The 24,840-nt window shown below is 44.4% G+C and overlaps 2 protein-coding genes and 2 non-coding genes across 4 annotated transcripts; 1 reads left to right on the top strand and 3 right to left on the bottom strand.

Annotated features, from left to right (window-relative positions):
• Positions 1 to 615: 615 nt before the first annotated feature.
• CCT6A (chaperonin containing TCP1 subunit 6A) lies at positions 616 to 7,102 on the bottom strand. The gene is made up of 14 exons (XM_054394208.1): positions 6,969 to 7,102; positions 6,638 to 6,701; positions 5,773 to 5,907; positions 5,021 to 5,194; positions 4,757 to 4,860; positions 3,976 to 4,086; positions 3,313 to 3,472; positions 2,969 to 3,051; positions 2,646 to 2,742; positions 2,145 to 2,292; positions 1,715 to 1,848; positions 1,501 to 1,603; positions 1,107 to 1,179; positions 616 to 970 (listed from the first exon to the last, which is right to left on the bottom strand). The coding sequence occupies exons 1-14, from the start codon at positions 7,100 to 7,102 to the stop codon at positions 898 to 900; spliced, it is 1,593 nt and encodes a 530-aa protein (XP_054250183.1). The 3' UTR covers positions 616 to 897.
• Positions 4,230 to 4,365, bottom strand: LOC128977122 (small nucleolar RNA SNORA15). The gene has a single exon (XR_008489404.1). It is a non-coding gene; the product is annotated as a small nucleolar RNA SNORA15 (small nucleolar RNA).
• LOC128977123 (small nucleolar RNA SNORA22) lies at positions 5,301 to 5,432 on the bottom strand. The gene has a single exon (XR_008489405.1). It is a non-coding gene; the product is annotated as a small nucleolar RNA SNORA22 (small nucleolar RNA).
• A 9,400-nt stretch (positions 7,103 to 16,502) lies between the features above and the next one.
• PSPH (phosphoserine phosphatase) lies at positions 16,503 to 22,188 on the top strand. Its single transcript, XM_054394357.1, has 5 exons — positions 16,503 to 16,735; positions 17,433 to 17,567; positions 19,174 to 19,319; positions 20,109 to 20,257; positions 22,040 to 22,188. Exons 1-5 carry the CDS (start codon positions 16,515 to 16,517, stop codon positions 22,148 to 22,150), a joined length of 762 nt encoding a protein of 253 aa, XP_054250332.1. The 5' UTR covers positions 16,503 to 16,514; the 3' UTR covers positions 22,151 to 22,188.
• Positions 22,189 to 24,840: the final 2,652 nt, after the last annotated feature.

Raw genomic sequence — 24,840 nt, 5'->3', positions numbered from 1 at the left:
ACCTCCACACACAGCAAACCTCCTGTTACACCCTCCTGGGAGGCGTTTCAGTGTTTTACACGCAGGTTTTTTTGTGTGTTTGGGCGTGTTTAAAAGTTTGGGTTTAGTCCTTGAGCCAGCCGGCTGTGCCTTGGATAAGGGAAAAATACTTTCAGGCTGTAGAAGCCTGTTCCCCTCCGTGAAAAACCCAACCACCTCCTTGTGGCAGACTCCATCTACAAAGAGGATTCTAAACCTGGGCTATTGTCCACGAAGACTTCAGTGCAGCAAGAACAGTGTTAAAAATCACTGTGTTATGGCAGCATGCAGTAGTCTCCCAACACACTGCAAACCATTCTGGTGTCTGTACTCACTCCCTTGTGTCTGGGAGCAAGCACAAACCATGAAGTGACCAAATTACTATTGCAAAGCTGAACCCAGGCCACTCCAGCAGCAGAGCCTGGAGCAGTATTTTCACAGCCCTGCTCTGCTGCCATGGCAATTATCTAAATGAGTAACAAAGCTGGGAGCCAGAAACTGCAGTTTGATGCCTGCTGGCAGCTGGGAGCAGAACGTTCCAGAACTTGGCCCGAGGAAAGGGAAGTTTTAAATGACCAACACACATACAGCACAGAACATAACAGTTTATTGGGCAGAAGGAAAGCAAATTGAAGTTGTACACCTCAGTGAAATTAAGAATAAATAACTCATTTTTAGAGCCAAATCTTTGCTTAAGTTGACAGTACTTTGAGGGGCCGTGTTTACCAAGGAGGGTCAGCTGCTTGTGACAACAGAGAACCTTCTGTTGCTGGGAAAATCCACTGTGGCCAAGCAGAGAGTGGCTTGGAGTGGATTTCTTAAGAGCCATTCCCTGGGGCACTGCTGGAGGTGACTGCTGTCATCAACAGCAGAGCCAGCTCAGCCTTTAAGAGAGGACATTCCGGCTCGCATGATTTCATCCACCAGGAGAATGTTGCTAGCGATCACCGTGCTGGAAACAGCAAATGAGTATGGTTAGAACAGCCATCCAGACACAAAAATAAAACAGCTTCATTTCTGCCTCTATGTGGAATCCAGGGATCCCACATTCCTCTCTCCATTTAACCATCTAACACTGTAACATTTACCATGAATGAAGCAGTTGCTTCTTGACATTGTAATTATCCCAGACTCCAGCTGCTGCAGCCACCATCGGCTCACCTACAAAGCAGGTAAAACAGTCTCTGAATATCCAGTTCACACAGTTCAAAGCAAGACTGCCCCGTCTGATGTACGATTTTGCTTGCTGCTTGCACCCTGGTGTTAGTATGTGCTTTGTCTTCACAAAAAGCTCTAACAGAGCGCATCTGAGCAGCACAGCACCCCACAACTGCCAACGGGGCACCTGCCACAGCATTCTGCAACACTTTTAATGACAAAAGGAACAGCCTTCTGCATTCACAGCAACATTAGGGACTACTCATGGAGCTGAGCCATGACAGTTTCTTACCAGAGTGTCACTCCACTATTTAAAGTTCTTACCAGTGTTCAGGTCAACTCCAATGAGCTGCCCTGACTCTGCATGCTCTGTCTGAACCTTCACAAGTGTTTCCTGGGGATCATAACCAGAGTTCTGAGCCAGAACCTTTGAAAGAGCAGAGACATGATTTCATGGTGTTAATGAAGAGACTTCCAGCAGAAAAAGCAATAGGTCTCAGTATGGTTTAAAGCCACTTTGCTCAGGAGTTCCTTATACCTTAGGAATGATGAGCAGAGCATCAGCAAAAGCTTGAACTCCAAGCTGGGCTCTTCCTTTTACGTTAGGTTTATGTTTAACAAGACCGTTAGCTACTGCCACTTCTAGTGCCCCTGCCCCTGGGACCACACATCCTGCAAGGGAATTAAAACCAGCACTGAGACTTCACAATAAGCATTTAATTCCATTTGAACAGTTAACTTTTAATGTAGTTTGATCTTCTTCCTCATCCTTCACAAGGCACCTTGTACAAGTTACCAACTACTTGTAAAATACAAGGTGTAGGAACAGGAACTAAAAGCACTTCACATTGAAACACACAGATTGGTGTCCAGCTGCATCATATACCAAGGAAACTGACATAAAATTGACCAGTCTGGGGGGGTTCAGCAGTAGATCCTTAACATCACTGAAGAGAACAGAGACTCACCATCCTCAATGGCATTTTTAACAGCACGGAGACCATCCCTTACTGCATCCTTAATCTGTGTCAGTGTATGCTTGTTGGGTCCCTTGATCAAGAGGGTAACAGAGCGGGGGTTGTCACATTTCTCAATGAAGGTGTATTTCTCTTCACCCTGTGAAAGACAAGGTGTGCATTCATGTCATATATTGACATATATACATGTAATAAAGGGATTGAACAGACACACTTTCAGATTCAGTTCTGCAATAACAGCCCTTCAAAAGCAGCAAGAAGCAGCAGAACCTTGTTTCTGTTTCCTCAGTTGTACAGAAATTAAAATCATAATATGGAAGTAACAGGAAAATATATGTGACAAGAGCAAATATCTAGGTAATGTTCACATACAAGTGGACACTGGGATGTGAAGTGCCATCAGCCTTTATTCAGGCTCCTGTATAGTTCTGAAAGCACTTCAGTCCTTACTTGATGCCAGCTTTCTTCAGCTGAAAGCTGAGTTGTACCTACCAGGGTATACTCATAGACAAGCCCTGCATGTCCCAAGCAGTCAGGAGTGAGATCCTCCACAGAGTTCATGGCAGTACCACCACATGCAAGAGTCAGCCTGAGAGAGAACACATACAGCTTAGCCCTTGCTTTGTATTAAGTAAAATGTGAAGTCACCAAAGTAACAAGAGTATTTTAGCATGCAGAACACCACACTGCCCAGGCTTGGAACAGTTTGCTCCTGCTCCATGAAAGAGCTCTTCACAAAAGCAGGCCAGACTTGACTCACTGTTTGAGTTTGGAAGAGCAAGCTATTTTACCCTCTCCTCTCCCTGAGAACTGACCTTTCCATGTTCCTCCTCTTAGCTCTCCGCAATGCAACTATTCCTTCTTTTGCAAGTGCATCCAAGGAAAATGGGTCAATTCCCTAGAAACCAAAAAAGTGACCATCAGGGTAAAAAAAAAAAAAAAAAAAAAAGCTAAGAACACCCTTTCTCAGTCGAATACTAACAAGGCAGTTCTTCCTCAGGCTCAAAGAAGATCCCAAGTCAGAACTGTATGCATACATTCACAAGTCCATTAGCCTAAATTTAGCTGTTTCTGCCAGAAGAACTGCACAAAGCAAGTCAAAAGGCTTGCCAAGAAAGCCAGCATTTCAGATTAATTCTAGTCAGTCACACCATCTCACCTTCTGGTTGATCACAACAAATCCTTTATCCGAATCACCACAGACTCTTCTTTTCAAGTCAATGATTTTGTTCACTCTGTCTTCAATGAACTTCCTCTCTGCTTTCACCAGCTTCTCTCTCTCTTCAGCACTTTTATAGAAGAATCCAGAGCTCACCTCTCTGAAGAAGAAAAAAAAAAGAAAAAAGTAAGAAAAACATCCTCTCTCCTGAAGAAATAGAACTATGCGTAAAGAAGTAATCTTATCAGTAACATTGTGAAGAAATCAAACCAAACCCAAGATCCACCCCTGATCTCTAGATCAGAGCTCTTCCATTACAATAATTGAGGCACCACTAGAAACCAAGCAAACTCTGAAGTGTATTTAGGTATTTGCTCTACAGTATAAAATTCTGCTCAAGAAATGGGAAGGATTTCCAGCCTGTTTCATTAAACAGAATAAAAATCACTATGAAGCTTCTGTCTCTCAAAGACATTTTCTCAGCTTCCCTTATCCAAAGAACTGCACAAGGAGCATCATCTCTTCTATCCCACCTTCTACACTATCTGCCTCACTCTGGAAGACCCTGTGCAGTCCTCTCAGTCCTTATTTAAGCACAACTTCAATGAAAGTCTTTTAAGACAGGAGCATTTTCTGCTCCTCACCTCACTGCTGCCTACTTACGTTTTCTCATATTCTAGAGACACGTTACAAGTAAGGACATAAGCATCTTCCACTCTTTTCTTCATGTCAGGATGACGAGCACCATGATCCAAAACCAGCCCCCTAATCAGCCTGAAAGATGAAAAAGCATCTTGTGTGTCCACACACAGGTACACAAGACACACGTTCCACAGCACACAGACAAGTCAGAGAATGGACAGTGCAACTGCTCCAACACCAACTGCCCATGCACTTGTGTTGGGAGTGAGTGACCATTCTGTACCCCTCTTCCAAAGGCATGCCCCTTCTCACGTAAGCAGCATGCCAACCAGTGTGAAAAAGGAGCTTGCTCTGGCATAGTGTCTGACTGCATTAGCTACTGAGGAAAGCTAGTGCAGAATTCGTCCATGCCACTGAGCTAAGCACACAGCCTAGGCAATGTCCACCAGACGATTACAACCCTGTTCCCATTTATCAAGTGGTCTTTTGTAACAAGCCGATACAAGCCTCGGGCACAAGGGAGCCCCAGACTGCTTATTCCTAAGACCAAACAACATCTATTTAACTTCAGTAGGTTAGACCCTAACCCAGTGTCACTCTCTGCTATTCAAAACACCCATCAGAGAATCAAGTTCAGTGAGTGAGGAACTTCTGCTTATGCCTTTCTCTCACCTCTTCCCTAATAACTTCCCAAGTGGTAGCTTTCAGACCCCCAAATTGTTCTAAAAAGAAACACCCCCACCCCAACTACTGCAGTGTCAGGGCATCATTAAAGTGAAGCTCAAGGATGCTGATTACTCACGTTGTGTCAGTCTCTGATTTGTGCTTCATCTCCATGATCTCTACCATGTGGAGGTCAATGGGCTCACCTGGTTTTCTGACTGTCAGAACAGAATCTACTACAGCCTGGAAGAGAGGGGAGGGGTAAAAAGGCCTCCAAATGACCACTAGGCTTCTAAAGTGCAAGTTCACATCTTCTGATGCACTCTCCACTCAAGTTTACAAACACAGGATTTCAAAGGCTGGATCTCTCAACACAAAAAGAGGCAAAGCCATGTACACTTACCTCTGTCAGGATGTCTGCAAGCTCACTGTGAACTTTAGTACGGAGGGATGTTCTGGCAACATCTATAAGGGTCTCCCTGTCCATTTCCTTGGTTACTTTGACCTGCTCCAAAATTTCAAGAGCTTTTTCTTTTGCGATCTCAAATCCTTCTGCTACTATTCTAGGATGCAAACCCTAATGCAAGGAAAGAAGGGAAACCATTAGACAGTAGGAAACAAAATGGTGGGTTTTCAACATTCCAGGTAACATCAAAACACAGGGAATCTGCATCCTACAAAGAAAATGTACTGTGCTTCTGAATACATATAAAAGGAATGCAAATCCTTCCAATGCAGAGGAAAAGTACAGATTATTCTAGCACAGAACTGAAACCAAGAGCACTACAAAGCACTTTTGGGTGTTCACTGTGCAATACGAATGCCTGTTCTGCAATCCAAAATATCTATTAGGGAGGCATCTCCTTGGTAACATGCAAGTCAAAGTGTTTCAACTCTCACAAAACAGAAGTAACAGCAGGTATCAAATAAAACTTTACTAAAAGCCACAGTATTCACAATATGTGGTTTTGATTTTGGACAACTCCTGAAGTCCTTCTCTCCCCATTTTACAAGTTCTGTGATGCACTTATTTCAGGCAGATGTATTCATTTTCACCTTTGGCTTACAAGCAGTAAGCATTAAACAAACCAAGCTGAATGGTCTCATATGAAGCTTTCAACTTGCCCACCTACAAAAGCACTACTGCATACATACCTCAGAAATATAGAGGTCTGCCTGCTTTAGAAGTTCTCCAATGATCAAAACATTTGAAGTGGTACCATCTCCAGTTATGTCATCCTGTGCTGTTGCTACTTTTGCTATCAAGGAGGCCGTGGGGTGTTGTATTTGCTAGACAAAAATAAGAAGCAGAGCAATGAGTCTTATGGCACTGGTACAGGACACAAACAATCTCAAATCAGCTAAGCAAAACATTTAAGGATTAGTTGATGCTTTTATGATTAATGTCAATTCATCAGGTTCCAACAAACACTACCAATTAAAAACAATCACTTGGGCAGTAAGTTGATTGAATTAATCCATGTAACACTATTCCCCCCACCACCACACTTGATTATGTGTCTATACTGGATGCTGGATACTGCCAGCATCCAGCACCGCAGGGTGCATGACAGGATGGCACCACTGTTCCTGTAATCTTCACCCCCACGCTGGGGAAACAGTGATACAACCCTAGACTCGACAGGAAAGTGGTATGAGCTGCATTCATCACCAAGATTTAAACACTTCGCAGGCCGTGTGGCCATGGTGAACTCTACTGCCTAAGACCTGCTCAAGCACAATAGAAGGATGCTTCCCATAAGCAGAACAGAAGGTGACAGTAGTGCCATGTTGCCTTTTAAATTGCTAAATTAGCACATAAACTGCACACACCTCCTACCAAGCTGCACTTAGTCTTTTACCTTCCTCCCAATGGTCATTTTGCCCTCAATGTGCAGGGCTAAATACTGCACAAAAAACGGATGGGGACGTCTGGGAACGCGGTCCCCCGTCAGCCACTGGCAACACCACCTTGCTCCTGCCTCCCCAAACACACCGGCGGCGGCAAGAACCAGCTTACCATTTCCTGCAGCAGTACGTTGCCATCTTTGGTCAGCTTGATGTCTCCAGCCCCCGACACCAACCTGCGGGCGAGACAAGGCGAGTGAGCGGCTGCCCCGGCCCCGCCACACGTGCTCGGTCTAGGCCCGCTCAGCTCCCTCTCCATTCATTCGGCCCCGCCCGGCCCAGCGGTCTCATTGTTCCCCAAAGCACAGCGGAGGCAGGATCGGCGTCCCGGCCTCACAGCCGCCTTCTGCAACCTCTCCCCTCACGTTTCCCCTCAGGCCATAACGGCCGTCCGCACGGCCTGCCTCCCCACACCCCACCGGAAGACACCGGAGATCCCTCACATCTTCATGGTGCCTTTGGGGCCCAGATTGGTTCTCAGCACATCCTGGAGGCCGCGGGCCGCGCTGATGTTGACGGCCAGCGCGGCCTGGGCGCGGGCCACCTCTGCTTTGGGGTTGAGGGCCTTCACCGCCATGGCCGCCGCTCCGCTCCGCGCTGGGTCAGGCCGCGCCGGGCGGGGTGAGCCGCGCGCCGCGCCGCAGGGCGGGAACAGAGCGGGCCACGCCTCGCCGCCCGCCCCTTCTAGAACACTCCGGGGTGCTTGTGCTTCTATTGGCCAGCGACGGCGCTGAGCGTGTCTCCATTGGCTGCGCCTCCTGTCGCTCCCAGCGGCCCGCTCCCGCCCCTCCGCGGTGGCTAACGGGGAGGGCGGGCTGCTGAGAGCAGTGGGTGGTGTTGGTAGCGCTGAACGGCGTTGGGGTGTGAACGGGGCCTTTGAACGGGTATGGTCGGGCGGTCGTTAATCCCATCCGCTCATGTGACAGACATCCCCCGGCAGGTTCCCAGAACCGTGAGAATAACTAACTAAAGCGGATGATTTAACGTTAGATCGATGGAATTAATAGTTAAACGAACCGGCTTAATCATCAAAATAGTTCCTGGTAAAAGTTCAGAGTTGAGGTTAATTAAAACTCGTCTTTTAATGCAGAAGATGCAGCATGGGCTGATGGGGGCCTGAAAAGCCACTGCAGTGTGGCCCTGCATGCCCGGGCCTGACCGAGCCAGGGCCTTTCTCGGGGAGTTGGGCCTTTCTCGGCGTGCTCACAACTGGGATGATCTCTCCTGAGGCCTGGCACAGGCTTCCTGATAGGCCTGTGGAAGTCAAGGCAACCGTGAGGGGTGCTGGAAGAGTTGGCCGTACATGCTCCAATGAGTCACTGTAGCAGTGCTTGGCACCAATGCATTGGGCTGTTCATGTTATCACTCTTCTTCCAGTAGTAAAGTCGAAGCCAGCTGTCGGGTACAGTTTTGCTGCAGGTGTTTTGGGGGAGCTTGACTGAACAGTCAGTGAATGTGAAGAGTCAGGGCAGACCAGTTTTGGCAGCACCTGCTGGGAAGCTGTTTTGCTGCTTTGGATGAAGACCCTCAGGTTTTCAGGCAAAACACAATCTTGTGCAGGAGACTCTCATGTGTGGCCTGTCAGGTGGATTTGGCAGGTCTTGAGGTGACAACTCTTCATAGGCTTGGGTTTCTGATTTTAAAACGTTTTAGATGGAATTGGTGTCTGAACATAATACAACAGAAGTTTGGAGCCCTCTTGCTTAGCTGAGCAGTGCATACATCTTGTGAAATGATTGAATGCTGACTCTTTAGTGGATGGGCGTTCTGTTACTGTTATCCTTAGAAATAAACATTAAATATTGCAAAATGCATGGAAATACACTTGGCACTTAATATTTGGATCTAGGACTCTGTTAATGTTTAGTCTTCATTTTTATTGGGATGTTATCAGCTAGCTGAAACCATAACAAAACAAACCACAGCCCTGAGAGGCTGCAGCGTTAATATTTGAGGTGCCTAGATGCAAAGTTAAAACCCCTGAATCCCCAGCTCTGGATTATGTAGCCAACAGGTCACACAAATATTTTCCTGTTCCTTCTCTGGTTTGTTGTGGGGTTTATTGCTTTGAGGCTCTCTCTTTCTCAGGGCTGTTCTCAGCAGAGGGCAGCCTTGGCAAACCCATAGGCACTCCAGTGGACCCATGGTACTTTATATTTTCCTTGCTGCTGTTCTGTGGCTCCTGTGGGTGATGTCCTGTGGAAAGACAGGCATTATCCACCTTAAACACCTGCAGTGTGGGGGGCTGGCTGTGCCAGCAACATGGCCGTTCCCTAAGCAGGTTCAGATTTGTGAGGGAATTATTAATGAAGGAAAATAAACCAGTTCTGGAAAATCTAGTGTGAATTTTAGATTTATTTTTTTTTCAGGGGGGAGGGAGGGGATAAAAAAAAAGGAAAGCCATTTTCACAGGTATTTTAGTCCTTCATGGAAGTAGTCTCCACCTTTTGTACAAACTGAGAGGTCTCATTCAAGGCTTAGGTGCTGTGCTTGTATTGATAGCCACACATACACCTGAGCTCTGTGTTTCACTCCTGAACACCCTCTTAAAGCTCCCAGGCAGACCTCTCTGTCTTTCTTTGCTGGATCAGATGTCTGAAAATAGTTATTATACAGCACAGTAACATTCCTCATTATCATTTTCACACTAACCCCGCACTTTCCTGCATTTTTCAGACATCAGGACAAGCTTTTCTTAATTTTTCAGTCTTAGTTGTAGTTGTTGAACTGTTTTGCATGTTTGTTTTTAATATGCAGTAATAATTCAGGGCAGATGCTTACTAGGCCTTCAAAGTTGTCCTTTGAAATCAATAGATTCACAACACTTTACACAAGATAAGAATTATTTTAACTGAATTAAACCCAATGTGTCTGTAAAGATAAGCAAAATAAAAGGAATATCCTTCATGAAATAGCAGCAGTTCTCTTAAGTCAAATCCTGCACTGCTTATCTTGGCAAAACACCTCTCTGAGATTCTCAGTAAAAACAGTTTTCTTTCATCTTTATCAAGATCAGTTTCCATTTAACCTTATTCACAGAAAACATTTCTAAATCTGGTCTTACAGCACACCATCAAAGTAACAAACAGGACCAGGGGGAACAGTGAACCAGGGCACCAGTTTCACAGCAAAAGGGGTTTGGTACCAGCTTTTCCTGACACAAGAAATTGCTAACAGATGATTGTGTTGACAAATGGTAATGAACTGAGAATTTCTGAAAGAAATACCAGAGAGGAGAGCCACATAAGGCTATTATTGGTTTTAATTAATGCTTGTTATTTTGGAAGGCAATGCTGACAGAATGGCAGAAGAATCGTGCATTGACTGTGACCGGTGCATCCAGTGGTGCAGAACAGTCTTTCAAGGCAAGCAGCAGTCATAAGACTCTTATCACAAGCGAGTGAAAGAAGCTAAATCAGCTAAATCAGGCTTCCTTGACCTTGAACCAACTGACCAGCTTCACAGCTCTGGGCTGGCAGGCTTCCATTTCTAACCCAATGTCCCCAGCAATGCCTCTTGTGGGATGCCAGAACACAGGCACGGACAGGCCTGGCAGCGTTTCCACTGCTTTTGACAACACTGCATTTGGGGAAACAGAGCTTTCTCACAAGGAGGAGTTTCCCTTTTGCCTTCAAAGCTTTTGGTGAATTCTGATTTGATTTTGTGTGTGTAACACTCTGCTTGCTCCGATGCAGAGTAACAGCCTAAGCCAAAACACTAATTTTGAGTGAAATGACTCAAAATGCACTCTTGCAGTCAACTCACAAAACCTTTCACCTCATCCCCAGTGAAAGAAAATTGTCCCTGCCCCGTCTCTGATTTCAGGCCAAGAGAAACTCTTTTGACTGCTGCTGGTCAGAGCCCCTCCTCAGCTCTTTCCCCTCACTGGGGCTGTGCGTGGAGCGCCTTTGCCAAGAGTCGTTTTGTTCCCCGTGCCCGTGGCACCGGCTGGCTGCCTGGCGAGCCAGCTCCCCATCACCTCCGCCTGCTCCCTGCCAAGCCAGCGCCTACCAAAGCCGAGAGCGCCCCGCACTGGGCCTGAGCTCCTCCCCCGACGTAGGCAAGGGAACACCTCTCCTCCCTACGCCTGTCAGCGAACAGCTGGACTTCTCTGGTTACATGTGTGTAACCTTTAAAAAACCAAACATCCCGGCTGCCTTACTCAGCAGATTATAAAAGAGTGATTTCCAAAATGCGGCTTGCTTCCAGATCAGCCCGTGCCGTGCTGTTGATGTGACCGAAGGTCTCAGCTGATCCCTTCTTTTCTTGTGCAGCCAAGAGGTTTGCAGCAGCAGCAGCCACGGCCAGTACAATACTGTAAGTCACTGGGAACATTGTTTTGTTTTTGTTTTGTGTTTTTTTTTGTTTGGTTTTTTTTTTTTTTTTGGTTGTGTTTTTTTTTTTCTCTCAGTTTGGAAGGGGTTGGAGTTTGGTGTATCAGATCCACAAGACTGGAAAACGAAGAGTGTCTTCTGCTGGGGCTGGGACTGTGCTGCCCTGCAAGATGCAGCAGTAGGGTGGTGCCATGGTTTATAAGAGCAGTGTGAATGAATGATGCAATCATGCAGGGGGGATGCATCATCGTTTGGTCAGACAGGCAGGAGGGGATTGGAGCATTGGGAGGTATATGACAACATCCAGCAGGTTCCTTCTACCTCTTTTCAACCACTTTTCAGAGGGTGCTTAAACTAATTCCCTATTAGGCACTGCTGTTCAGGTGTTAGTGTACAGCTGCCAACAATTAATCTCTTGACTTGCAGGTCAGGATTTGTCTTACCACCTTTAAAAATGGAACAGAAAAGCAGGAGTGTGAGGCAAACTGAGTGAGGTTAAGGACTCATCTTTCTCTTCTCACACTGACAACCACAGAGGCTCACAGTGAAGGATGGATGGGTTGAACTGTTGAAGAGTGGTACTTGCAGGGATATAAGCAGTCATAATTGGCTTAAATATAATTAATCTCCTTAAATGCACCCCCTTTCCTCTAAAGCTTTCCAACCATATTGCTAACACTGAGAATTAAACCTCAGCACAGAAAAGCTTCATCACAACATTATTCCCATTTTACAGACACAGAACCAGAAACAATGAGGATTAAACTAATACCATAGAAACACCCCCTGTGGACAGTCTTACAAGCAGGATCATTCCTGTAGTGGGAAAAAGTCCTGAGGAAAGTTTCAAGAACTATTTTCTCCAAACCCCTTACTCCAAGCAGCAGTTTCCTTTCAGTGCAACAGCAAGAGTTGCATTTCTGTCCATCTGACTGCAAGGTTGCTCTGCCATGGGGATGGACCTCAGAGTACCTCAGCAAAGTGCTCACTCTCACCCTGCCAAATGGCAATCAGAAGCACCATAAACTCTTTGCAAACTAAGATATTCCTGAGTGATCTGTTCAAAAAGATTATTTTAGGAAACATTTCATTAAGATTCACTTGAATCTTCATTTTTTTCCCCACAGCTATAAATATGAACAATGCAAAGTAGCGGCGTGGCAGCACTTTTGAAAGCTTTGATACGCTAACAAGTGAAGCCTAGTCACAATGGGGATTTTGAGATCTTGTCAAGGCTTTATCAAAACAGACCAGAACACAGCTGGAGTTCTGGGTATCATTTACTTGCTCCTCTCAATTACGTGGAGCAGAAACGCGGATGTTTGGTTTTCACAGTTCGGGAAGTGCCCTTCTCTGGAGGGTCAGCAAACAGAAGAGATTTCAGTTGTTTTCCTTTGACATGTGGCCTTACATAATTCCTGTGCTTGCTGCTGTGATTCCAGCCTCTCTGTTACAAAACAGAATAATTACCTGTGGAAATGCAAGTGGCTTTTTTCTCCAAATGACCTAATGAAGCACTTCACAGTCTGGAGGCAAGGAGATCTCATGGGAATTCCACTTTTCTCTTGTGATTTCCCTTTTCCTCCATCTTTAGCTCATTTCACCCTACCTTTCTCTGCCACTCTTTTCTCACATCTTCTCTAGTCACTTCTTTGCCCATTGTTTCTTCTCTTACCAATTGTCTTCTTTTCAGCTTTTCCTCACAATATTTTGTTATGAGGCCTGTTGAAATGTTTGCTGCTTGGATGCTTTTCCAGCATGCAAATACCAGGATAGGAATGGGTGTCCTATCTGAAATCCAGTGGCAGAAAGATCAGGGTTTTTCTACCCAGGCTTTTCACATAGGGAGCGAACTCATTTTTTGGTGGGAATTTCTTTTTTTCTTATCTTTTCATTAAAGCATGGACACATTTAAGCAATCAGATGCCCTGTACTTCAGAGTCATTAATCTCTGCCAACTGTAGAAGCCTAGACCACTCTGAAATAAAATTTTGCTGTTCCTCTATTACAGCTATTGGAGACAGAAAGGTCCTTAGAAAGGTTTCACGCAGTTCATGTTTCCAAGTGACACCTACTTGTAGTCAAGCTACTGTGTCTTTCCCTAATTTCCTATGTGCACTTCCCCAGAGGTCAGTTCTAGGCAGCCTCCTGGTGGATGCCATGCCAGGATGGCCCAGTGAAAATACAGAAAACAAGGGAAGGAGCAGAATGCCTCCTGCTTGTATTTCCCCTCACTATTGGGGGGAATTGCCACAAATTGCCTTATGTTCTCATCTATGTTTGGGCTGGGAAGAACAAAGCACAAGTTAATGAAATTGGCACGTTCCCATCTGGAATGGCATTTGCCAGTCTCTGGAACTGGTGGTGATCCCTGGAGCTCTGCCAGCATGGGCAGAAGAACCTTATTTCATTCCATGTGAACCACCTTTAACTCCTACCTTTACCTTTCCTAAGAAGAAAACTCTTCTGCCATAGCTTCTGCCATAGGTTCTTCTCTTTGCTCCTGTATTAGCTTCATTATTTTACAGTTCATGAAAAGTGTCCAAAACCAGGTCTGTGTTTTCCAGGACTCAGTGCCTAGCTGTAGCAGAAAGTGCAAAGGCTTTAGCAGGTCACAGGCCAAGTGAGGTCAGGAAATACTGATGGTTTCTGCTTTCCAAAACATCATTCTTCCCTTCCAACTTGTCATTTTCGGCTACTACAAACCACAGCTTGAAACTCTTTTGAAAGAATTTTTGCATGGCATAAAAAAAGGACAGGGTTAATTCAAACCATGGCTCCACAACTAGTATCTGTAATTCTTCCTCTAACTTGTGTATTTGTCCATCAAAGTGCAACGTTTACCACAGTGGTGGTCTTGTCATTGTAAAGCACATCCAAAAGGGAAAGGAGCATGGGAAACGTGGAGACCTGTGAGAAGGAAAAGTTAAAGTCTGTTCCTTCCTGCTCCCAGTGCATGTTTCTAGCAGTAACATTTTTCTCAGATTAAAATTTTGAAGACCTGTATCCAGAAATTTATTTCCAATACCTGAAGGGATCTTACAGGAAGGATGGAGAGGGACATTTCATAAGGGTGTCTAGCAATAGGACAAGGGGGAATGGTTTGAAGCTGAGGCAGAGTAGGTTTAGATTGGATCTTAGGAAGTTCTTCAGTACAAGGGTGGTGGAACTCTGGAATAGGTTGCCCAGGGAGGCTGTGGATGCCTCCTCCCTGGGGCTGTTCAAGGCCAGGCTGGATGAGACCTTGAGCAGCCAAGTCTAGTTGAGAGGTGACCCTGCCCATGACGGGAAGCGTGGAGTGGATGATCTCTAAGGTTCCTTCCAACCTAGGCCATTCTATGATTTCAGGTTCTCACCAAGCAATCACATCATAGCATGGTGTCCTCACACAGTGACATTGCATCACTATCTGGTAATGTTGCAGTGCAGCCCAGAGTAAGCATGAGGCAATGTGAAGGCTTTGCATAAGAAGGAATCAGTGTTGGAACACTGTGATGCAACCACAGTGATGCAATGAGTTTGTCCAGTAGAGCAAATCTTTGCAATTGGCACAAACCCCACAGATTAATTTTTTTTTGGTGGACTTTATAATTTCCAATAGGCTGGAAAAAAAAATTAAAAAATAGCACCCTGCCAATTATAAAATGTTAGTGGGTGTTTTTGAATTTTGCTGCACAAATCTGGCTTGGCCAATGGCTTGGCCAAGGCCTGCCCTAGAATTAAAGCTCTCCTGCTCAGAAAATCAACTTCTTCCACTGGGAATACAAACAGTGCTCTGGAGTCAATGTCAAGTCAAGGCTAGCACAAAGTAAACCTGGATTTTGTGTGTCACCTGTCCACCCTGTGCCAAGTCTCAGCTCAGAGCCAGTCTCTGTGAGAGGGAAGTTTTTATGTCCATGGCCACTGAAGGGAGAGAATTTTCTTTTCTGTGCTGTGCTGAAGGCACAGGACTGTATTCCTTGTATCTACAGTGTTGTCTTTAGAGAAAAATCATCAAAGCCCACATGCTGTCTGTAGTAAATCATTCTTCCGTGATGTTTCTACAGCTAGACTAGAGCTTTACAATCTATTGTGAGAATAAAACCTTGCTTTGACCATTAACTATTCAGCTGTGGTCCCTCAGCAAGCACACAGCAGTCACCTCAGGAAGCAGCATTGGTGCTTTCCATGTGTGATCCCAGGGTGACCCCTGTCTAGCAGTGAGCTGTGTCAATACCCATCAGTTCCTGTACTTTTCCACAACAAGCTACATAGTGATCATCTTCTCCATCTTCACTGGATGTCTTTTGGATCTGGGGGTGCAAAGTTTGTCCAAAAATAGAAAAATATTAAATGCTTTGTGGGAGGTTGAGTGTAAAACTTCTCACAAGAAGACTGACATGATATATAGGAGAAAGCCAAATTTGTGAGAGGAAAACAGAAAATGAAGGTATACAACACAATGAAGATATGTAACATGCTGTTTGATGGGGGGTTTTCTGCTGTCTTAGAAAAACAGACAATCTGATACCCAAAACAAAAAAAATGACCCAAGGCATGTCCTGAGAAACATCTAATTGATTAGAAGAGACAACTCTGTGTCTCTTCTCTACAAAACTCTGTGAAATAAGGGATGGAAAGCTGTTATTTCTGTATTTACCAATATTACTATAATATTACCAATAATATATAATATTACCAATAATATATAATATTACCAATATTACTATTGGTAAATAGTAAGGTCCATACTGAATTCCCTTTGAACGGGTAAAGCATAAGACAAGTAGGGTAGAGTAAGAGAATTATTTAGGGTAGAGTAAGAAAATACTTCATTAACACTTGGTGCTTCTGATCTGCAGAAGTGCTCAACATAATTAAGTGAACAGATATAAAATGGAAGAAAAGAAACTTTTGTCAGGAATTGTTTTGGAAGAAGTTGTGTCATGATGATCATCTTAATGGGTTGAGTGAAGTTCTCCAAGCCCAAGACTTTAATGGATTTTATAAAAGACTAATTCTCAATGCTAATGGTCAAATTTTCTATACATTCATAGATGATGAGAATATTTAATTTATATTAAACCAGACCTGGGAAAGGATCTAACTTTTTAGGGACATGGTTTAGTGGTGACCTTGCAGTACTGGGTTGAAGATTGGACTAGATGATCTTGAAGGTCTCTTCCAACCAAAGATACTCTGTGGATCATGACTTAGGGGCAACCACTCACCGATAGGTTTAAGATAGTTATGTCTACTGCATTTAAGCAAATCCTTAAGGGCTGAGTGTCTTCTACTATCTCCTGGAGCAACTAATTTGACCTAATAGACTGTGTCTGATGCAAAGCCAAGATCCATCTGAGTGGTGAAGGCAAGATGAGACAGAGAACTGCAAATCCCACACAGCACTTGGCAGCTGGATGCTTCAGCAATTGCCAAGTATTACAACCTTGAACCCCATGTGAACATCAATGGGCTGAACCTGCAGAGAGCAAATCAGCAAGTGCCCAAAGCTCCACGGCCCACCTGTAACGTAATTTGAACATCAGTAGGCAGCAACAGCAGCGAGCAAATCAGCAAGCGAGCCAGGCCCCCACCACCACTCCTGCTCTTTGATAAAAGCTGCCTACCAGGCTGTGCTCGTCCCTACTCACAAGACCCAGCTCAGCTGCACCAATGGCTCAAGACACAGTGCAGTACTCTCACTCAGAGAAAGACTTTATCTTGTCCCCATACAGTAAGAAGATTCCTAAAAGGATGGCCTCCCTCTTGGAGTTGAAAGAGATCTTCCGCAGCGCCGACGCGGTGTGCTTTGACGTGGACAGTACAGTCATCAGGGAAGAAGGCATCGATGAGCTGGCCAAGTTCTGTGGAGTTGGAGATGCTGTGGCAGAGATGTATGTATATTTGCTCTTTACTTCGTTGCAGTAGGAGTAGGGAATGAGCATGGATAAGGTTAATCTGGGACAATGAATTTGCTTATAGGGATTAATCCAGCTCCGTTGTAAAGACATGATTGCTGTTTTAAAAAGGATTTTAGGAATAATGAGTGGAACGAATGCATCATGAAGTGACTGCTTCTGGAATGGTCAAGCCACTCAAGGAAACTAGACTGACATCAATTCTCCAGTGTAAATTTCTTCAACAGGCTAAACTCAGCCCTCATCATTACACCTGGCTAAGCACCAGCAAACCTTGTTAGGAGATGGAGGAAAGAGGACAACTCTCTTAACTCTTCTCTCAGGCTGATCTTGTTCCCAGTGATGCTTGTAGCAGAAGTTCAGCTCAGAGAACAGCACCTGGGATGCACTTAAGCAATACTGGTCCCAGTGGCTCAGAAGGACTCACAGAGGGAGTGAAGCACTTTTGCTTTGCCTTACTGGTTCTCCCATGAGTTCTGACCTGTAGAGATCTACCAGTGGCTGCTACCAATCTTTTCAGTGTCCCAATCTTCTCCCTTACCACAGATATGGTATAACCTAGAACATTTTTGTTTCCTACCCTCGTTTCTTATCATTCTTCTGTAAATGCTCTTGGGAGAAGCCTCAGGCTGTTCAGGGTCACTGATTTGCTCTCTTTGGCTCCCCAATTCAGGACCCGCAGAGCTATGGGTGGCAGTGTGACATTCAAAGCAGCTTTGACAGCACGACTAGGGCTCATCCGGCCCTCCTACGAGCAAGTGCAGAAACTAATATCTGACAACCCACCCGAGCTAACACCAGGAATAAGGTAAGAAGAATCTGAAATGACCCAACAGAAAACTCTGTCAAAAGCACATGGCATAAGTCAACAAAATCCTGTGGCATTAGAGAGGCTCTAAGACCATCATTCATCTGCCTTCCTACTCCACTTCCATGTTGTGTACAAAGCCACTATCGAGAGCTTATAATGGCCTGAGTGTACCTCAAGTGCCAAAGTATCCATGGAAAAATGAGAAGAGTCTTAGGTATTAACTGGCTTTTTGGTTGGCAAGCTCAAATTCTGGCTCAAGGATTAAACAGGCATGGAAAATAATCTGTTCAGTCACATCTGTTTTTTGACAGGTGATGGAACTGGGAGGAGATCTAATAGCCAGTATGAACTACTGGTTTCCTCTACTCTGCAATTTTATTCCCTCTTTCTCACACTTCTGTGTGGAATCACAGCCCTGGACTCAGGGATCCATCATTCAGAGCTACCCATTCTGTGCTGAACTCTCTAAAAATCATTTACAAAATCATTAAGGAGAAATACAATTTATATGTGTGCATTCCATATCTTTAGACTCGGAGTAAACATTAACTATTTATATTGAAAAGTGTTGGGTTATTTTTTCCTATTCAGATTTTTTTTCAAAACAACTCAGAAGAATTTTTTTTTTTGGTACTACAAACCCTGGCCATGGCTCCAAGTCTAAATTTTTTTTAGTACATACAGCAGTTTCAGAAGATATTGTGCATTTTCTCCCCAAAATGAAGCACATGCTCAGCTTCTTCTGAAGGCATAGCTAGATGTAACTACAAAGAAAACATTGTTTCCTTGTTTGGACTCACATGATTTTCCTTTTCATTCCTTCCCTTTCTTCCTCCTTTTCTGTGTAGCCTGCTTTAAGCCTCCACTTTGCTTTTGAGTCTTTAGTGTTTCTGCTGTCACTGCTACCACTTCTATAGCTCTGCACTGCTGCATGCTGATCTTCCTGCTGCCAGAGCCAAGGCCCCTAAAACTTTTAACTGCCTTCAAGCCCCTCTGACTTTAACTGGGTCCAAAAACTTTGTGAATCCTCTTCTGTAGCTGCTGCCCTCTTCTAAAGATGGCATCAATGTCCTTCACCTGAGGAATTAATTCTGAGTTATAAAAATGTTTGAACTTTGCACACTTCTCAGCCTCCTTCTGCATGCTGGTGCAGTGGCTTTATCTGCCCCCCTCCTATTCCCTACTTTTTTCTCTGCATTATAAATTCTTTTTTTTTATGCTGTTTTATTTCAGAAAAAAAACCCTGACTTGTTGAAGAGAATTTTTGGTGTCGTTCACATCTGTCCAGGTGAATGGCATGAAAATGTAAAGAAAGCACTTCTAGTGAGTGCTTGTTTCCAAGCAACCAAACACCTGCCTGTCCCTAGACACCATGGTTTTGTTCAGCACTTCTCAAGCAAGGTGTATGCACAAACTTGCAAGAAAAGAAGGAAAAGCTTTGGGCAGCAGAGATGGATGGAGCTGGAAAGCAGCACACATCCTACCTGAACTAGAATAGCACCAAGTGATGGGCAGCCTTGCTTAGAAAAGATGTATTTGAACTGTCCCTAGATGCTGCCAGGCACTCATGCTTGGTGACTGACTGACTGCTCTTTCCTCTCAGGGAGCTGGTGAGCAGGCTTCATGAACGAGGGGTCCAGGTCTTCTTGGTCTCTGGGGGGTTTCAGAGCATTGTGGAACACGTGGCCTTGCAGCTGAACATTCCGACAGCAAACGTCTTTGCCAACAGGCTGAAGTTTTACTTTAATGGTGAGATGCCCTTAAGGTCTCTCTTCTCTGCTAATTAATGACACTCTCACTCTTCATGCTCTCAGATGCTGGGCTGCAGGTACTGTCCAGCCTGCATGACCTTGTCATCAATCCAGCTAGCTCCAAGTAAAAAACCCACAAGACCTTACCAGTGAGTTCAGGTCATATTCCAGAGGTATGAAATAGAGCTGTAATTCTTTTTTAATTGCAAGCTGTGCCAAAGGTAACACACATTACAGCTGGGGACAGCAGACTTTCATTTTCTCTTGCTCCTTCAAATTCAGAGTTTCTTACCTGCTTTCAGAGGCAAACTTCCCTCTCAGTGACTCTGAGGTATGTGTGGAGACCAAGGTGCTTTAGCAGAGCTGCTCTGGACTTTAAGCTAGAGTGATCAGGCAGAACCCCAGTTAAGGAGGTTGTTTCTTACTCAGTGTTTCATACACTGTTTACACATCATACTGAATGTTGCTTCTGAAATGGTGACACCAGGATGGTGGGACCAGAGTGAGTGGAGATGGATGCAGGTTTTCTACTTTTCATAGAATCAGAATGGCTTAGGTTGGGAGGGACCTTTGAGATCATCTGCTCCAACCTCCTCTCAGCAATTGGAAAACATCCCCACATCAGACTTAGCAAAGCCCTAGTTTTTATGCTTACCTTCTAATGACTTTTCAGGGATGCTGATATTGTGAGGCTAGGAGGACTGTGTGAAGTTAGCTGCTTTCTTAAGACCTTAGGACATTATCCTTCTTCATGCACTGTGTCTAACTTGTCCTTCCACCATTCTAGGAGAATATGCAGGATTTGATGAAACACAACTAACATCTGAATCAGGGGGGAAAGGAAAGGTTATTACTCATTTGAAGGAACAGTTCCACTTCAAGAAAGTAGTTATGATTGGAGATGGAGCTACAGACATGGAAGCCTGTCCTCCTGGTGTAAGTATTAAAGAACAAGAATTCTAAGTTCCTTTTGAGCAAAAAGGAAAAAACAAAGTGTGGTTTGAATTCTTTGTAGGACTTCAGGGAAGATCTTTAGCACTTCCCACAGCCTAAGAGATCTGTGTAGGTAGTTTTCCTCCAGAAAGCCTGCATCATGCAACGTTTGAGTGCTCTCAGTTCAGCCAATCTCTAAGTCAGGTTGCTGACTGGGTCCAGCTGGACTGTGTGTCGATCTAGCAACCTGTCTCAAATCAAGGTGCTGTTATCCATTTGCCTTTCCCCTCTGTCCCCACAGCCAGTGCTGGCTTCTGTACAGAGGCCTTACCCTGCTTTTGAGCAATGATTTATGATGCTGAGCATCATGGTGTGGCACAGATCTGGTGCACTTTTACCTGCTATCAGCCTAGCAAGAGGGTTCATCTCACTGTACAGTGATGGCACCTTTGAAGAGATCAGCCTGATAGAGTGAACTAATTAAAAAAAAAATCATCAAAAAGGCAACTTTTATAAATGGTTGTTGCACAGAGGACAGATCTTAATTCCATCTGCCCTTTTGTACCTTTCTCTAAATAAAAGTACCCCAGTGCCCTTTCTTCACCAGTGCTGTGGGACAGATAGCCCAGTGCATGGAGATGCACAGGAACAAACTCTAGGAGCTCCTGTGGTGTGAATTAAGACAGCTGGACCCTGCCTGTTGAATCTAAGCACAACCATGGCTGCTTAGTGCTTGCTTAATGCTTTCCACCTACAGGCAAAGAAAAGCAGCAGTGGAAATTTTAAACATTATGCTTTCACTGCAGATGCTTTTCTGAGATGTAGAAATGATGATTGTTGCTGGTTAATGATTGAAGACACAGTTAATGGTTACTGTTGGTATCTATCAAATGAGGTAAACAGAGTTAAGATAAACAGTATTAGGGATAATGAGGAGATGCTGCATGCATGTTCCAATGTTAACTCATTCTGGAATAGTAAGGCCCTTATTGCATCACAGTTAGAGCAGGTTTTCAGGAAAATCTCAGATCTGACCAATCTTGAAGTTCTGAGGCACTTAAGACACAACTTCCCTATGGGAACAAAACTCTAATAACCAAAATGGAGCAAAATTTAAAAGTTCTTGTTAATAAATCTGGAAAAATAAAGTAAGTAAAATAGGGAGTTTTGAAATCCAGTCTTAAAACTAAACTTATTTGCTGAAAAGTTCCATTCCTTGCATGAAACTGCATTGAGTACTGGGTTCAGGTCTGGGCACCACAGTATAGGAAAGACACTGGGGGACTGGAGTGTGTCCAGGGAAGAGCAATGAGGTTGGTGAGGGGTTTGGAGGGCATCATATGGAGAATGGCTGAGGGAGCTGGGGTTGTTTAGTCTGGAGAAGGCTGAAGGGAGATCTTATTGCTCTCTATATCTGCCTTAGCTGAAGGGAGATCTTACGCTCTCTACATCTACCTGAAAGGAGGTTGGAGTGAGGCTGGTGTTGGTCTCTTCTCCCAAATAAGCAGTGACAGGATGAGAGAAAATGGGTTTAGGTTGTGTCAGGGTCGGTTTAGATATTAGGAAAAACTTCTTTAGTGAGAGAGTGGTGAGGGGCTGGAACTGGCTGCCCAGGGAGGTGGTAGAGTTGCCATTCCTGGAGGTGTTCAAAAAGCAGTAGATGTGGACATGGTTTAGCGGTCATGGTAGCTGGCTTAAGGTTGGACTCAATGATCCTAAAAATCTTTTCCAACCTTGATGATTCTATGGTTCTATAATATCTGTGTCTACTTTCTGTTTTGCCAGGACTGCTTCATTGGATTTGGAGGAAATGTAATCAGAAAGCAAGTAAAGGAGAAAGCCAAATGGTACATCACTCACTTTGACGAATTGCTAAAGGAGCTGGAAGAACGATAAATTATACAGGAAAATAATGTATTTAACAACTGTAAATCCATTATACACTGCAATTAAACATATATTTGTTTGCAAAGCTGTATTCTGCCTTTTTTTAATGATTCTGGGTGCTGGGGACCTTCGTCTCTGTCTTGAAATTCATATTGCAAATGGCACCTTTTTACTCGAACGTTTTGTGAGGAATGCGACTAGCTGGAAGCTGACAATAGTCAACTGTCTTCTTCCAATGGGGAAGCTATTAGGAAAGGTTTCTTTACAAAAGGAGTGTCAGGTATTGGAACAGGCTGCTCAGAGAGGTGGTGGAGTCACCATCCCTTCGTATGTCCAAGAAACGTGTGCATATGGGACTTTGGGACATGGTTTAATGACCATGGTGGTGTTAGGCTGATGGTTGGACTGGATTTTTCCAACCAAAACAATTCTATGATTCTATTATGTGAAGGATGAGTATTGGGAGGATGGAGCCAGGCTCTGCTCAGTGATATCCAATTATAGGATAGAGGGCAATGGCTGCAAGCTGGAGCAGAGGAGGTTCCACATGAACGTAAGGAAAAATTTTTTCACTGTGAAAGTGACATAGCCCTGGAACAGGCTGCCCAGAGACATTCTGGAGACATTCCAAACTCACCTGGATGTGTTCCTGTGTGACCTGCCCTAGGTGATCCTGCTCTGGCACTGGGGCTGGACTGGATGATCTTCCAAGGTCCCTTCCAACTCCTAACATTCTGTGATTCTGTGTGACATGAGAGGCACTTCCTGTTCTGGTTGCTGCTTCTGGTTTTTCAGGTTCTTGGGGTCTTTTCTGCTTGTCTGGCTTCTGTATGCTTGGAGGGGGGAACAGTATTCTTGCTGGCTTCTACTGCTGCTTCTGCATTTTGCTGTGCTTTTCTGCAAACAGGCTGAGGTCATTGTATCCTTGCCAGTAAAACTCTTTATCTCAACTCTTTATCTCAATCCAGATGTTGGGTTTTGTGTGTGTGTGTTACTTTCCCTCCTGTCTCTGTGTGGGCAGAGAGGCTTGTGAGAGCAGGCTGTGTTACCCCAGGACAGAGGCTGAGTGTGCCAATCCTCCTGCATCCCACTTCAGTTCATACAAGTGATGTGCCTGCCTTCCAGGCACAAGACAATCACAGGGTTTCACAACTCCCACTACCTTTCCTTCATTTAATAAAATTACAGCAGGCTGCTCCTGTCAAATTGTTTAAGCGTCACCAACAATTAAAACAAATCCTGGTTCTGTCCCTTCTGTGATACCATCAGGATGGATATAGGACAAAAACGAGTTAAAGCCCCAAGGGGTGATGAACCTCAGCTGTCAGTGCTGCCATCTCATGTTTTGGCACACTGAGGCAGTAAGTGCTTGATGTTGCAACAGCATTTAAATGCTAGAAACTTAGGGTTAAAAGAAAACAAATCCACACAGAAAATTCTCACAGCAGACATCATAGAACTGTTCTGACTGGCAAAGACCTTCAAGATGAACTCCAACCATTATCTAACTCTACCAAGTCTGGTGCTGAAGCATATTCCTCAGCACCACATCTACGCATTTTTTAAGCACCTCCAAGGAAAAATCTCTCCTCTTAGTTTAAAACTGTCATCCCTTGCTCTGTCCCAACAAACCCCACTAAAAAGATTGTCCTCATCTTTTTTATAGCCCCTCTTTAAATACTGGAAGGCTGCTATAAGGTCTTCCTGGAGCCATCTCTACTGAATTTAAATACAGAGTTTAAACAACTTCACAAAAGCCAAGGCAGACAATAGTTGGCAGGTTGCTCACCAGAACTCTTCTGGGACTACTAAAGATGATCTCTTTTAAATTCTTTCTGAGAAAAATCTCAGCCAGCTCCAAGGGCAGCTCATGTACAATCATGCTTTTGTTTAGTCAAGACTGCCTGAGTAGAACAACTATGAACTCTTTACGCTCTGTGTTCCTCTCCAGTTCTAGTTATGAAGCAGAAGATTTGTTTGCTGCAGTTTGAGTTGAATTAAAAGGCCACTGAAAAAAACTAAATAAATAATCTAACCTCAGCTAATCAGCCACAGCTACAGGCCCTGACTCAACAAACCCTGTGAGAAGCTTCACTGCCTGTATATGTAATTTCACTAATGCCAAAGTCAGGAGACATGCAGGAGGCTCTGTGCCACAGAGATGTTAACATTCACAGCAATGTCTTCTGCCAGTCTGAGTGCTATGGAAACATGGCATTGTGCCAGTGATTTCACAAGAGCTCTTTAGGTCTGACTGGTTTGAAAAAATACCACCCCTCCCCTTCCACTGGTCAAATATCAAGTCTGACCTCTAGTCCAGGAGGTACCAGAAAGATTACTTAGCTTAGTAAGTGGTTAAGATCTTTTGCCTGTAAAATCCTAGGAAAAAAGCAGGAGGGTGAAAAAAGCAGTGTGAGGGAAGTTGCAATGTTACAACCAAGCTACACATTGACCTGAACACATCCCACCACAGCAGAGCAAAGTCTGGAGACTTTGTGTATCTGGTCTTCAGGTGGGTGTCCCTACTAAGAGCACTGGGAGGCTCACTGCTTCATATACAGCCTGTCATTTTCATGCAATTACTGAGTGAGGCAGAATTAGTTTAAGTTCAGCTTGCAGGAGGGGATGCCTTAGAAGAACAGTTTGCAGTCTTTGCTAGGAAGAAATCAGGACAAGTAAACCTGAGTTTCACTGTGTCC

Source organism: Indicator indicator, chromosome 30 (assembly GCF_027791375.1).
Source record: "Indicator indicator isolate 239-I01 chromosome 30, UM_Iind_1.1, whole genome shotgun sequence".
NCBI classification, from domain to species: Eukaryota; Metazoa; Chordata; class Aves; order Piciformes; family Indicatoridae; genus Indicator; species Indicator indicator.
This window is presented reverse-complemented; position numbering and strand designations above follow the sequence as displayed.